The 14,741-nt window shown below is 41.5% G+C and overlaps 1 protein-coding gene and 1 pseudogene across 1 annotated transcript in view; both read right to left on the reverse strand.

The window, feature by feature from the left end:
• LOC133026375 (complement C3-like) overlaps positions 1 to 1,151 on the reverse strand; it is a 56,098-nt pseudogene extending 54,947 nt beyond the window's left edge.
• Positions 1,152 to 3,108: 1,957 nt separating this feature from the next.
• LOC133026401 (complement C3-like) overlaps positions 3,109 to 14,741 on the reverse strand; it is a 29,627-nt gene continuing 17,994 nt past the window's right edge. Inside the window, exons 29-43 of the mRNA XM_061093303.1 lie at positions 13,341 to 13,491; positions 12,531 to 12,616; positions 12,077 to 12,154; positions 6,843 to 6,998; positions 6,684 to 6,746; positions 6,466 to 6,547; positions 6,225 to 6,273; positions 6,042 to 6,132; positions 5,847 to 5,936; positions 5,655 to 5,757; positions 5,385 to 5,474; positions 4,852 to 4,944; positions 4,633 to 4,716; positions 3,483 to 3,627; positions 3,109 to 3,365 (exon numbers count right to left, since the gene is read on the reverse strand). Of these exons, the coding sequence (XP_060949286.1) occupies positions 3,224 to 3,365; positions 3,483 to 3,627; positions 4,633 to 4,716; positions 4,852 to 4,944; positions 5,385 to 5,474; positions 5,655 to 5,757; positions 5,847 to 5,936; positions 6,042 to 6,132; positions 6,225 to 6,273; positions 6,466 to 6,547; positions 6,684 to 6,746; positions 6,843 to 6,998; positions 12,077 to 12,154; positions 12,531 to 12,616; positions 13,341 to 13,491 (1,503 nt within the window). The 3' untranslated portion in view covers positions 3,109 to 3,223. The remainder of the gene's footprint in view (positions 3,366 to 3,482; positions 3,628 to 4,632; positions 4,717 to 4,851; positions 4,945 to 5,384; positions 5,475 to 5,654; positions 5,758 to 5,846; positions 5,937 to 6,041; positions 6,133 to 6,224; positions 6,274 to 6,465; positions 6,548 to 6,683; positions 6,747 to 6,842; positions 6,999 to 12,076; positions 12,155 to 12,530; positions 12,617 to 13,340; positions 13,492 to 14,741) is intronic.

Genomic DNA, 14,741 nt, shown 5'->3' on the forward strand with positions numbered 1-14,741 from the left:
TATATATATATATATATATTTAAATATATATAATACAAAAAAGTAAGTTTAGTTGCACTTATATGTAGGACTTTGTAGTTTGTCTTTTTTTGAAGCTAATTGTACTTACGTGGTTCTTGCTGTTCTGGGTTTGTTCCTTATGGTTGAATGCACTTTTTGTAAATTACTTTGGATAAAAGCAGTTTATTGACTGAATTTGTTAAAGAGTTGAGGCCCCATCACGTGTGTTTTACCTTAACATTGAAATGCTATGTGATGAAATGTAATGTAATGTTGTTAATGAACTTTTGGACCTTGGCAGCAGTGTGCGCGCTACTGAGTGCTGTTCTAGTTTTGTTGTTTGCTTTTCAGGCACCAACCTACTGGCTCAGAGTCTGTGCTAAAGCTTTCATTTATCTAAATTACAAGTTAAACATTTCATCATGTCTCTGGACTTTGTTTGCTTTGTCCTTTCCAACACATCACTGTGCAAACTCAGGACAAAATCCAGCCTTACTTACATGATTTTAAGAACAACATAACCTTGAGTTTTTAAACTCAAACTGGACAGGGTAAGAACTAAATTCGTTCACTTCTGAAACCCTCTCCATACCACAGAGGACCAAGCATTAGACTTGGGGGGGCAGAACCTCCTTAATAGCTCTGGATTTCCCCTAATTTATCAGGCTGCACCGACCTGTCCACTTTCAGACCGCTATTCAAAACTCACCTCTTCAGAACTGTCTTCAATGTATAATGATGTTATGTATTTATCCAAGTTCCTTCAAAAGCGCTATACAAATATGATTCATTAATATTATTATTATTATTATTATTATAAGTAAAAAATGTCATATCTCTCTATGTAATAAAAAATAGGGGGGATGGATTTGCCTGTGTCTGCATGGAGCCCCTATAAAAGTAAATGGGTTCTTTCGTTGCCCATGTAAAATTGGAAATCTACTCAGTATGCTTTTGCGTTTTCCTGCTGAAAAACAAATGGACAGGGATGAAAACATAAACTCCCCGGCAGACGTAACAAAGACAGATCTACTCACAGTGGAGCTCCATCAACCAGTGAGGGGACAGAGGCAAAGGCCAGCGAGGCCAGCAGCCACAGTGGAGTCCTACTCATCCTCCTCGCTGATTCTGTTCTGCTGACAATGTCGACTGTTGCACTGCCGCTCCCTCCTTTTTATATTCTCGCCTCCCTCCTCTACTTAGTTCACCTCCACACCGACTCACCAGCCCCTTCCCAGAGTTCTCTGAACACGTCATCACCTTTGTGAAGATAAAGATAAACATAAGAGAATCAATACTGGTCAACAGAACCGACTGATGCAAAACATACTCACAAATAAACACTGCCATGGAATTTTTTTTCAAATTAGACATAAAAAAATGCTTTTTTTTGTTTTTATTAGAAACTTTGAGTTACTTTTAGTTTTTCTGAGATTGCTGATTCAGAACACACACACTCACAAGTCACACACAAGCAAACACACACTTACAGACTTCCAGTGGGAGGGACACAGTGTTGTGTAATTGCTGGTTAAAGTTAAAGGCTTTTTTGGAATGTCGTAATCAGAGAATTCAGGTTCCAATTATGTGGATACTGAATTATTATCTTTTAAATGGTTATGTTCAGGCACTCAGAGGACTTGGTTAATTTTCGTCATCTGGTTAAATACATTAAAAGATTACCTGTCTGACCCAGATCTCCTTCTGCGTTCTTTGTGTGCCAAATTCCTGAAAATGTCTGTACCTAATTTACCAGATTTCCTGTCTAAAAACAGCTCCTGTCTAACTCCCAGTGCCACACGGCTCCATGAAGTAAAGGGGCACAGCCTAGAAAGCCCTACACATACATCTACATAGCATTGCCATTATTTTATCAGTTTTTGATCAAACAGGATCGAACAGGATTGGGCGACAACAGATCACTGAAGAAATACTGCAATCGACCACATCTCACAACATGTCAAAACTGTTTAAACTGCATATTGTTTGACATATTGTTTGAAGTTAACTATAACTAAAGTTATCCAATCGTGTTTTTACCATCTCAGTAATACTGCCAAAAATGTTATCCAAAAATAAGAGTAGTAGAAACAATCATACATGCTTTTATTACCTTGTGCTTTGATTAAAGCAGTTTCTACAATTCAAAAAAAGCTCAGCAGCCAGACATTTAAATAGAACTAAGAGATATGATCAGATCACACCTGTTGGTTTCCAGTTTTCTTTTAGATTGATTCTAAAATGTATTGATTATTTTTAAGGCTTTTCATGAATCTGGCCCCGGGCTAAATCTTTTAATTCCCTATTAACCTCTGTGCAGCTTGCAATCTGTGGGTAAGGGTCTGCAGTCACTTCCTGAATCCAGGCTGAACACTAGGGTTAGGGTTCACCTTCATCATAATCCATCATAATGTTCATTTAAATTTTATGAGAGGCTTCTGCATCACATTCCCATTCCGTTTTTGTTCACAGTATTTGCTTGACCAGATTTTCTTGTGACTCAATTTAGCCAGTAGAAGCACAGCATTTCAGTTACCGTAAAATTGTCTGTTATTACTGTCACAGTTCCTCTGGGCCTTTAGTGCCCTTCCCCCTCTACTCTCTCCTTTTCCCCACAGGTGCTGCTCATCTTGTTAGATGACTCGGCGGAGGCTCACCAGAGAGCGCACCTGCACTCATCACGCTGGCCTATATCTACCCTGGCTGTGCACCGAGTCATCGCCAGTTCGTCCTCGTCACTACCGTTGTAGTTATTCGTTCCTGGCCCCGCTATCTGTTTCTGGATGAGACCTCTGATCGTAACCCCCGTCTTTCTTTGCCTCTGTTCACTAGGACTTAAACCTTGGACCCTCCTGTCTACCTCACGGCTGAAGACCTCACGGAGCTATCAGCTGTCCCGTCATTCTGTTCTCTCCAACTTCAATAAACACCCTTGAACGCACCACCCTTTTTGGCTCTGTGTTGCCTCTGCTCTGGGGTCCCTCTCGAGACCTTAGTTGTCACAATTACTGCTGCAAATATTAATTGATCCATAGTGTGTGAGTTGTCCTAAATTCCACATCACAACAGATTACAGAGTTTGATTGAAAAAAGACACTGACAATGAGATTAATACCATTACATTTTTATCAACACAATGCAGGTATTTAGGTTTAAATCCTTCACATCTCACATCAGCAAAAAAAAATGATTTAAAAAAGAAAGCGTTTTCTCCTGTGGTACGCTACTGCTGACATCCAAAGAGCTGGTACTGCTGGACCATCTCCTCCAAGCCCTGACACGTTGGTCTGTGCTCCTCGACTTGACACTCTGCGTCTGTGGGCCAGTACTCTATCCAGGTTCTTTCCCCGAGCACGTACTGATACCTGTGGAGAGCAGAGTGAAATACCACATGTGAAAATATCATGGAACATGATGTCGAAAAAGTGCAGAAACAGTAGATAACATGGGTGCTGTAGTTGTTTAAACACAAAGAAACTTACAATTGATGTTGTTCGTCTCTGTGAATATCCTTTGACGTGCCCATGATGAGGTACGTTCTGTCTTCGCCCAGATCTAAAGAATTCCTGCAGTGTGGATAACTCAGGAATGTGCGATCTTTCCCCTGAGGACCCACATCGAAACTTCCTGTGATTGAAATAAATGAGAGAAGATGCTTTAGGATTGAATGGAGGGCTAATGGAAATGTGTAACATAAATGAATGGTGAGACATTTTGGCGGTCTAAAGGGGGTTTACATGAAGGGGCTGGGCTGTACCCCCACTGTTTTTGCCTCTGGCGATGCAAGCTAAGTTAGCCTGCTTTTAGGGGTAGTTTTCTACTTTACAATCAGAAATCAACCTTTTCATGTGCCCCTCTGCACAAATCTAAATAGATATGCTTTCTTTAAATTGGCCATTATTGCTCTGTGTGCCTACAGAAACAACAATGCAGGAAAAAAGGTCTGGCTTTTGTCTGCAATGGGAATGGATTCAATCTGTATTCACTTCCAGGGCAAATGACTAAGCAGTAGACACTGGTTTTACGAGGCTCTTATCAGCAGTGATAAAAACATGACAGCCGGGTGAACGCACTAATTTGGTAAGACAGCAAGATGAGAGAGCACCTCATGAGTTGGTTGTGACGTCAAGTTCACTCAGTTCAGCTGTGGCTATGCCAACTACACCTCTTCCCACCTACCCTTTTTTCTTGTCCGGACTCATCTGACTTCTCAGTTTAGTCCAGAAACAAAATAGCAGGCATCGGACCAAGGTCTGAACCAATGGACCACATTTTTGTCAAAGTTGAGACGGCATTAAAGAATAGAGGACAGATAAGATCGTGCCTGAAGTTTGTAATGCTGCTGGTAATACCAAGAAATGGTTCATTAATTTTCTCCACCTGCCAAACTGACAACAGGTCTGTCTATCAAAATGAAGAATAGGCAGACAGCCCACATAGGTGATGGTGACAGGACGTTACAAAAAAAACAGAAACCAAAACAACAGATTAATGCAAACAATGATGCCAAGACAAGATCCTGGTTTTGGATCTTGGTACAAACCTTCTGTGAAAACGGCCTTAGAAATATATGCAATAAAACAAAAGGTGATTTTCAATTTTCGATGGTTCACAGAGGAGATAAATACCCACCTTCTTTGATCACTTCCAATATCCTCATAGTGTAAATGTCAGTAGACAAACTGTCTGTGAAGTTCTCCAGTCTCACTTTGTACACTGAGGACAGACAAGATGCAGATTGTTACCTCACCTATTTGACTATTTAACAATCAGTCACTTACAAAAACACACAATATGTTCAGGTTTAAACAAATCTCAACTCAAGTGCAGACCATTTTTAGTGCATCTTACCGAAATCTATTTTGCTGGTAGGAGTAGTCTCACAAGATTTTTCTGTGCGCAGATCATTGCTGATATTGCCCTTCTTCTGCATACTGCAGTTCTCTGGAAATAAACAATAGGCACAAAGTATACACAATAAGTGATGACTTGATTAATTGAGAACATGTGTTGGTGTATGGATTAATGAGGTGAGATACTAAAAGGCTGCAGGTGACAGACAATAGAGGATGATGAAAGCACTACATTAGTGTCATGTGTTGAGTGTGTCTTTGCATGTTCTCCTCATGTTTGCGTGAGATTTCTTCGGTTACTGTGGCTTCCTCCAACAGTCGAAATTTAAGCAGGAGATTGTAGGTGTGGGTGTGAACGGGTGTTGTCTCTGTATGTTGGCCCCTGATTTATCCAAGGTGTACCCTGCCTTCGCCCAACATCAGCAGGGATTGGCTCCAGCATCCCCCCGTGACCCTCAAAGGCTCAGGGGTATAGATAGTGGATGGATGTATGGATGGCTTTTGTCTTCAAAGTGACACCACCCTGTTTACCTTCGGCACATGTGCACTCATCATTTCTGCAGAGCATCAGCAGCTGTCCAGCTTTCCTCTCTGGGTGATAGAATTTCACACAATGTCTGTCTGCAATGGAAAGGAAATATACAGTGGCTTACATCAGTGAAAATCAACATTAAACGCTTGATAGGATATTTTTTGAAGTGTGTGCAATTTGGTGCAGCTTGATTCAATTATGGCCACTGTTAGGCCTTGGCGAAGGTAAGTGCTCTACTGAGTGTCATTCTAAGTGTGTTTGAGGCTTACGGTCATAATATTCATAGACAGAAACAGTGGCTGGCTGTAAGACGCCCACTTTCATCTTCTGGTGAATCCTAAATGTGATCTCCTCTGGTCGAGTGTGAGAAACCTGCGGAGAAATTTGTAGCAAATGTGATGTAGAGAACGAACAAGGTCTAGAGAAAAAGGGGAAAGGGGGAAGAAAGGCTTGCGTCTCACCTTGTCCAGGTAGATGATCAGTGAGCCTCTTTCTGACAGGACAGGGTTCATCTCATATTTTGAAATAGTGCGGGCACGACCTTTAGACAACTACAAACACAAACAAACCGTGTCAGACACCTTTCCAAACCATTAAACATCTCCTTTCTAACATTTGCTCTATGTGTGTATGTGTGTTTCTGTAAAAGCTCTTACTAAGTCCAAGTCATTAGTGTTGACGGTGAAGCCAGTCAGCAAACCGATATCCAAGATTGACATGCTGGCATCTCGCTCCTTGTCCTTATATCTGTGTAGGAAATGTACAATGTTCAATTAAACAAGACAGTTAAAACAATATGAAAAACACTTCAGTCAGTATTGTTTCTTTATTGTACTTACAAAACCTCTATTTTCAGCCTGTATATCATCTCATCTGCATGCATTTTGTCTGGACAAGCAAGATAACACACAAGCATTAAATCCTCTCTCATAAAGAAAAAAAATCTTGGCAGAATGATGGCGACTCAGCAGGAAAAACACAGTTTGCAGTGACACAAACAAAATAAACGCATACAAGGAAACAAAAAGAGAAAATGACAAATGATCACAACAAATAAAAATTAAGAGACAAGCAAATTACCTGGGATGAGCTTCACTGACATGTTGAACTTCTGACAGTCGCTCTCCTTCTCTTTCGGTAGAACATAATACAGCGACACCATCTGTCACACAGAAAATATCACATAAATAAGCTTTTGTCGTACAAGCTTTGTTGACACTAGGTTAAAATGTATCTGGTCGGATCTGGGATCAATAAAGAACAGATAAACAGCAGATGATAAAAAACATTTTACTTACTGTCACTGTTGCTTCTCCTGATCCTGTGGCAGTCACTTTCACATCCTGGTTTATATCATTGATCTGAGGATATAAAATACACACAAGTACACACTGGATCAGCAGAGGAAACAAAAAGAAAAGCAACATGTAAGTTTGTGTGTGAGAGTGTGTACTCACTTTAGATGTTCTTGTGGTATAGCTGTTTTCCCGGCTGAAGCTAAACTTATCAGGCTTTGCCCTGCCCGGCAACAAGATATCCACATTCAGATCATACGCTGGTTCTTTAGCACTGGCCCAGTACTCTGCTACAGCCTGGTACACTATGATGGTAGCCTGGAGATAGAGAAAGAGGGAGGGGGAGAAAATAACACTTTTAAAAACCAAAGATATTGTTCATAGGTCCAGATTCATTTACACAACATAAAGTAAGATCTGAAGTTCAACTCAATTTAATCCATTCTGACGTCTATGCTTTATTCTTTAAATGACTAGAGCGTGCGCAATAAAGTGAATCAATAAAGTTATTCAAACCCTTAATGATGGCCACTCTTAGCCTGGGTACCAGATGAACTTAGCCCCGCCCACAACATTTGAGGTTGGGAAGTTCAGTCTGGTGTTGCTCCGTTGGAGAGAAACTTTGCCCGAACAGAAGCTGTTCGGACCAATTAAATTGTCAGGACGGGCTTTATACGATGATGGACAGATGATCAACAGTAACGTAAACAAACACGTCACCAAAGAGCACTTGGGTTGAATTCGTTTTCAACAAACATGCCTGACGCTGGAGAGCTGAGATGTGTAGATGCTGCCATTGAGTCTGTTTCGATAGCGCATTCATTTTGAAAGAGGGACAGAGAAACGCGAACAAGGCATGGCGATGCAACTCGGCATGCACGACGAGGTGGACATTACTTTTTCATGGATAAAACTATTGCATGTTCACTATGTGGCAGAAGGTTGCCCTGAACGTGGTTGCCCTGAACGCAGCACAGAGAGGACGTTAGCAGCTGGAGGAAGCTGCCCGGAACTAGCCTCCGCTGCTCGGCTTCATGTCTGCACACGGACTGTCAGTTCAGGGGGAAGGGAACCCAGATAGACCCGGGTCTGGGTGAGGGGTTCTGGGAGTGAGGGCGTGACAACAACCGGACTGAGAGGTCGAGAACCGTCAAATCGAGCTAGCTCTCAGCGGCTAGCTGCTCTCTCAGCTGGGCTCAAGAGTACAGCGGCGCTTATTTACAAGTGTAACCATTGAACGGATTCCGTTTAACTCCCACAAGAGTTGTTCATCTTGTAATAAAGATCTCAATAGTAAGGGCATTTTGGCAGATATTTGACCAATCTGGGAACTAAATCCTTACCAAGAAATGTCTTCACAATTGTGTTTAGGAAGGTGTGTAATATCATGTCTTAAAATGTTGAAATTCAACTCCCGTGGGAAACCTCCTAAAAAATTGATCAAAGTTGGGGTACCTGTAACCGATTTTTGAAAAATCGAAAATGTTAAATTTGGCTTTAAGTAACTTGTGAGGGGTCAAACTAGGGTTTTTTCATGATTCTGAGTTGATTGCAAGCATTAGTTTTTCACAAAAACCACTCCTTAGTGCAAAAACAGCCACCCCCATTTTTCCCACTCACTGCATTTTCAGCCATTATTCACGAATTAAGGGTTCCAAACCCCCCTGCCTCCCCAAAAACAATAAAAAATAAAAATAACCCAGTTAACACCATGAAAAATTCTATCTTTTTTCTATTTGTCTAAAGCAATAGCCTCATGGAAAGGTAATAATTGTCAGGGCAGCATTAGTTTTTCACCAAAACTGCTCCTTAGTGGAAAAACAGACATTTGAATGTCACACGCTTCATGTGTCAATGTCTGAGTAACAATTGTCAGGGTCGATCAGAGTGGCGTCCCTAGCAACAGTCTACATAGCAACGTTCTAATGTAGTTAGTAGCTAGTGCTAGACATGCTGAAGCCATTTGCAACCGTCTTTGATGTGCGTCGTTGACAGACACTACTTTTTCTGTCTGATATGTAAGTATTGTACATCCTTTTTTAACAACTTGAAATAATTCATGTCACTACATTGATACTATGCAAGTAACATAAAAGTTGGCAACCTAGCTCACTTAGTTGGCTAACAGTAAATAACACAGTTAGCTATCTAACGTTAACTCCCACTTGGCTAAGCCTTGTTAGCTGGGTAACTGTGAATAACATGGTCAGTTAGCCAACTCTTATGTGTGTATTAGACACTCCAAACTGCATCTGATGGCAAACTGCACCATTTTATTTTCTTGAATGCCTGCTGACTCCCCCATTAGCTATATAGCTAGGTTACAGCAGTGTATTTTCCTAGAGAGGATTTTTGCAGTTAATGTTACTGTAAAGCTGATCTCCTGTTTTCCTCTTCAATATAATATATTAGACAGAAGTTATTCCTGCACATGACAGAGTTGTCTTTATTGTCACAAAAATACTTTACTACGTAATATTTAATATAATATAAATTATATTCTACCATGTTTTACTGTGTAGGACATTATAGTCTAGCAGTATGGATGAAGATGTTGCTCTTCCACCTATGCTCAATTGCTTCATCTGTGAAGGCCCGGTGACGCCAGCTCAGAGGCTCACACAGGCAACTCTTAAAGGCTACTCTACTTTTATGGAACATGCAGAAGCAGAAGAATTCTTTGCAACCAACCTGCCCATCTCTACATAGATAACCCAGAGGCTGCCAGAAAGAGATATAGAATGCCGGATAATTTGACTGCAGATAGACTAAAGAAAAGCTTGCTGAAGACAGCACGGAGTCGTGGGGACGATTGGAGCACTGAAGTCGTTGGACGCCTGGAAGGGATCAATGACTTGGTGGCAGAGGAAACTCTGTATCATTTGCGCTGCAAAGTTCTTTTTGAGACAGGTAGTCATTACTCTGAGATTGAAGATAGAGGACAGAGGAAGAGAGGACAGAAGAAAATTGATGAGGAGCGAGAGGCTGTTTTTAATGAACTCTGTGAATGGTTAGACTCAGAACTTGAGCATGGGGTGATGACACTTGATCAAGTCCATGAAAAGCTGCAACAGTTTGATCAGTCACCAGATAAGAGCCTCTCTTATTCAAAGAAATGGCTAAAGAAGAAACTCGAAGCGAAATACCATGACACATTGTATTTCACATCACAGGAGAGAAGGGCAGCTGTGCTCTGCCTCAAATATAACACTAGCAACATTCTGCGAGAGCATCATGCTAATCTTGAGCTTGGAGATGAGAAGACTCAGATCATAAAGACTGCACTAAAATTCATATGCAACGACATTGCCATGATTGATCTAGATCCAAAGTCATACCCCACTGCACACAGCATGACTGATATCCATAGTCAGCTGGCACTTGTTCCTGAGAGCCTTGAGATGTTCTTGAAACTGATAGTGAAGACAGATAAAGGAGTAGCTGTTTGGGGGCAGAACTTTATAAAGGCCTCTCGGCCTCGGTCAGGAGTATTGCCATACCAGATGGGGCTTGCCATACAACTGGATCATAGATTTGGGTCAAAATGGATGCTCAACAAGTTACACCAGCTGGGATACACTGAGTCTTACTCAGAGACACAGAACTACAAATACTGCTTCATCAATGACAGGAGCAGAGATGGCATCTCTGATACTTCTGGCACTCTTGATACCATTGTTGAAGAAACTGATGATCAGACAGATGATGAAGTTGAGGTTGATGCTGCGCTTGAGCATCTATCAGTTAGGGTTGATAGGGTTCATTGTTTTTGGGGAGGCGGGGGGGGGTTGGAACCCTTTATTCGTGATCAACTCTTGCAATCAACTCAGAATCATGAAAAACCCCTAGTTTGACCCCTCACAAGTTACTTAAAGCCAAATTTAACATTTTCGATTTTTCAAAAATCGGTTACAGGTACCCCAACTTTGAGCAATTTTTTAGGAGGTTTCCCACGGGAGTTGAATTTCAACATTTTAAGACATGATATTACACACCTTCCTAAACACAATTGTGAAGACATTTCTTGGTAAGGATTTAGTTCCCAGATTTTCATATGTTGCCCTCACTACAATGAGGAAACACACTGTGTTTTTTTTTTTTTTACTGTGGTATCAAAATTGGCATCGAGAATCATGTTATTTTACTGGTATTGGCACCTACTACTGAATTTTTGGTATTGTGACACCCCTACTTACAAATGGTAAGATAAAGTCTTGACTGTCTTGACGCTTAACATTAGTCACATACTACGTTGCTTTGATTAGTTGTAGGTCTATCCAATTGAGCGAAGAGGCATTTTTTTTCCTGGTTCCGTTGAAACATGCCCCATAATCACAGCCCAATGGAGCGGTCTCAGACTCATATTCTGACTAGAATTATGAGTATGACAACGTCAGGCTAGGCAACCCTAACACTCTCCAAAAAAACACATTGTAACTGAGAACTACAAGCACACAAGCAGACAGACAGACAGAGAAAGAGAGGGGTGGGGGGGGACTATGAGGACCATCATCATTTACCCCCGAGCCCCTACATTGAACGGGTTACATACAACAACAAGCGGAGAATCGCGGGCTGACCGGCGCGGAGAAATGCGGGTCCGGTGATAACAGCCGGGTGGCAGCGCGTAGAGAATGGATGCTGCGCGGCGCGGCCGCTACATTGTGTGGTGCTAATCCTCGTCGTATTTTTCGAATCCGAAGTGTTCCCATACAAGAGAACTTCTTCAACCCTTTTTGTCGATCAAACGGGGATGCCCTCCCTCTGCCATTTTCCACTCGCACTGTTTTTAAATACCGCCGGTCACCACACACACAACTCGCCTCCTTCACTTCACAGCTGCTGGAGAGTGAGCGCCAGTCAGCTGGGCCGCGCTGAATGCTTTAGGGGAAGGCGGTGGACTAGTGGCAGAAACTTGGACTATGGGCAGAAAAGGTCTCTGGTTCGTCTCTGGTTCGACTCCACGGAGAAACAACAAAAAGACAAACCTGGATTGATCTGTCCAAAAATCCAAGAGGATTCTCCCTACCCTGTCTAGTGCCCCTGAGCAAGGCGCCTTACTCCCCCAACATCTGCTCCCCTGGCGCCGTACATGGCTGCCCAGTGCTCTGTGTGTCCTGCACCAGATGGGTTAAAAGCAGAGGTTAAATTTCCCTCCTTGCATGAGTGTGCTTGTGCATGTCTGTGCATGTGTTTGGGACAAATAAATGTATTTTATTCTTAATCTCTTAATCTTAATTGCGCATGTGCGTCTCTTTCAAAAAAATGCCAAATAATCGTTTCAAATCGATTATAGTAGTTTGGAGATCGTTTGACCCCATAATCAAAATCACGATTAAAATTTGATTAATTGAGCAGCCCTACTAGAGGTGCATATTGAGAGAGTGCTTTGTTACCTGAGTTGATCCAAATCCTCCGCCCACCTTCTGCTGTTGGTTGAACCATCTCACGATAGGTCGGGCTTCTTCGAAGGCCTTTATCAACAGAGGGGGAGAAAAGGGTTGACGTCCCTGTGAGCGAGCATCGGTTTTTATTGGGTTTTCAGAAGCCCACCATGTAAATTAGTTTTTTCTATCATTGGAATTCTTCCTTGCAGAGACTTGGCGCTCTCCTGATACAAGTAATCGATTATCAATGGTTAGCAATGTTTTTTTACTGTACAAGAAAATTGCAACCAGCATTAGCACAGGCCAAGCAAGCAGCCCATTCCAAATTGTTATTTCAGAACAGGCACTGCACTAGTCTAATAATCCCGCAAGCCTTTTAATGAGGAGGCATGGTTTGAGACTGTTATTGTGTGTAGCTCGACATGCTGGTCAAACATACATACTGTAAGTGGGACATGCTTACCCCGACCTTGACCAGAGCCAGAAGAGCGTAAGCTGTGGCCTCCAGTGTGTAAACACGTCCCTTAACTACAGGCCAGTGGGACAGCTCTGAGGGGGATTAAACAGACAAAGTAACTTTTTAATACAAAGACGAACTTGTGACACACTTCAGTGACTAAGAATATCTAATTTTGCCTAAAAAAAATGAAATAAAAACAGGAGGAATTGGAAAATGTGAGCAAATACAAGCTTATTTACATGAAAATCCAAATTATAATGGAGAACAAAGGCAAATACAGAGATTTTACATTTATTTTTTAATATGTACATTTATGTTAAATATTTCTGAAATAAGACTTGATATTCAACGATAAAAAATATATACTTTACAGTCAACAATGTTTGTTTAATTGTTAGCAGCATTATGCAAAAGCTATTCAACTGATTTTCATGAAATTATGTGGAGAGGGGGGGCATGACAAAAGAAAGAAAATATTACAATGATCAATTTTGGTGCAGAGTTGGATCCGGGGACTGACATATTTGTTAATATCTCAGAGAATAATCCATGGATCTTGATGAGACCAATCAGACTTTTTAGGGGACTAATAGTCATGAGTCATTATAATTTGGTGAAGATGCAAATAAAAATCTGGATCTAGTGAACTTAAATGTGGTTTCAGAATGGGATTGTTGGGCTTTGGCAGAGGTATGTGTTATATTATTGGCTTAAATCTTCCCATAATATATATGTTGTTCGGGCTCTAATTAATTATGGATGTGTTTTATATTTGCTTTTACACATCCATATACTATTGTTGTGTGGCAGCACCTGGAGAAGCGAACTTGAAGAGGACTTCCCGGTTCAGTTTGCCTTGGTTGGCCAAGGCGTAGGATGTCATGGCAACAGCATATGGGTTGGTGAGGCTGGCCAAACGCCTCTCCAGGTACCTCACCGCTTTGTCTACACTGCCTGGAAGTCTCTGAGCATAAGGAGAGGAAAAAAAGAGGATTTTTCAAAGAAAAGCACTGTTTTTTTCAATGAAGATAACATAAAATTAATCAGAAATACACTATATACATTTTTAATGTTGTAAATGACTATTCTAGGTGTAAACGTCTGTTTTTTTAATGAAATATCTACATCGGTGTATAGAGGCCCATTTCCAGCAACTATCACTCCAGTGTTCTAATGGTACATTGTGTTTGCCAAACGCCTTAGAAGACTAATGGATGATTAGAAAACCCTTGAAAACCCTTGTGCAATTATGTTAGCACAGCTGGAAACTGTTTAGCTGGTGAGAGAAGCTATAAAACTGGCCTTTCTTTGAGCTAGTTGAGTATCAGGAGCATCACATTTGTGGGTTCGATTATACTCTCAAACTTGCCAGAAAAAGAGAACTTTCATGTGAAACTCACCAATCTGTTATTGTTCTTAGAAATTAAGGCTATTCCATGAAAATTTCCTACAACAGTGTGTACTACTCCCTTCAGAGAACAGCACAAACGGGCTCTAACCAGAGTAGAAAGAGAAGTGGGATGCCCTGGTGCACAACTCAGCAAGAAGACAAGTATATTAGAGTCTCTAGTTTGAGAAATAGACGCCTCACAGGTGCTCAACTGGCAGCTTCTTTAAATTGTACCCACAAAACGCCTGTGTCAACGTCTACAGCAGGGGTTCCCACACTTTATAGGCTTGTGAGCTACTCTTGAAATGACCAGCTCAACAAGATCTACCGACAAGTTAATGTTGGTATCCACCCAAAAGAACACAGACATTGGACAGAGGAAGATTGGAAAAAAGTGTTATGGGCATACGAATCAAAGTTTGAGGTGTTTGGAACACACAGAAGAACATTTGTGAGACGCAGAACAGGTGAAAAGATGCTGGAAGAGTTCCTGACGCCATCTGTCAAGCATGGTGGAGGTAATGTGATGGTCTGGGGCTGCTTTGGTGCTGGTAAAGTGGGAGATTTGTACAAGGTAAAAGGGATTATAAATAAGGAAGGCTATCACTCCATTTTGCCACGCCATGCCATACCCTGTGGACAGCGCTGGATTGGAGCCAATTTCCTCCTACAACAGGACAATGACCCAAAGCACACCTCCAACTTATGCAAGAACTATTTAGAGAAGAAGCAGGCAGCTGGTATGCTGTCTGTAATGTTGTGGGAGCAGCTTGACCGTATGGAATGCAAGAGTTGCCCATCAAGCCAATCCAATTTGTGGGAGG

The sequence above is a fragment of the Limanda limanda genome, chromosome 2, assembly GCF_963576545.1.
Source record: "Limanda limanda chromosome 2, fLimLim1.1, whole genome shotgun sequence".
Taxonomy (NCBI): domain Eukaryota; kingdom Metazoa; phylum Chordata; class Actinopteri; order Pleuronectiformes; family Pleuronectidae; genus Limanda; species Limanda limanda.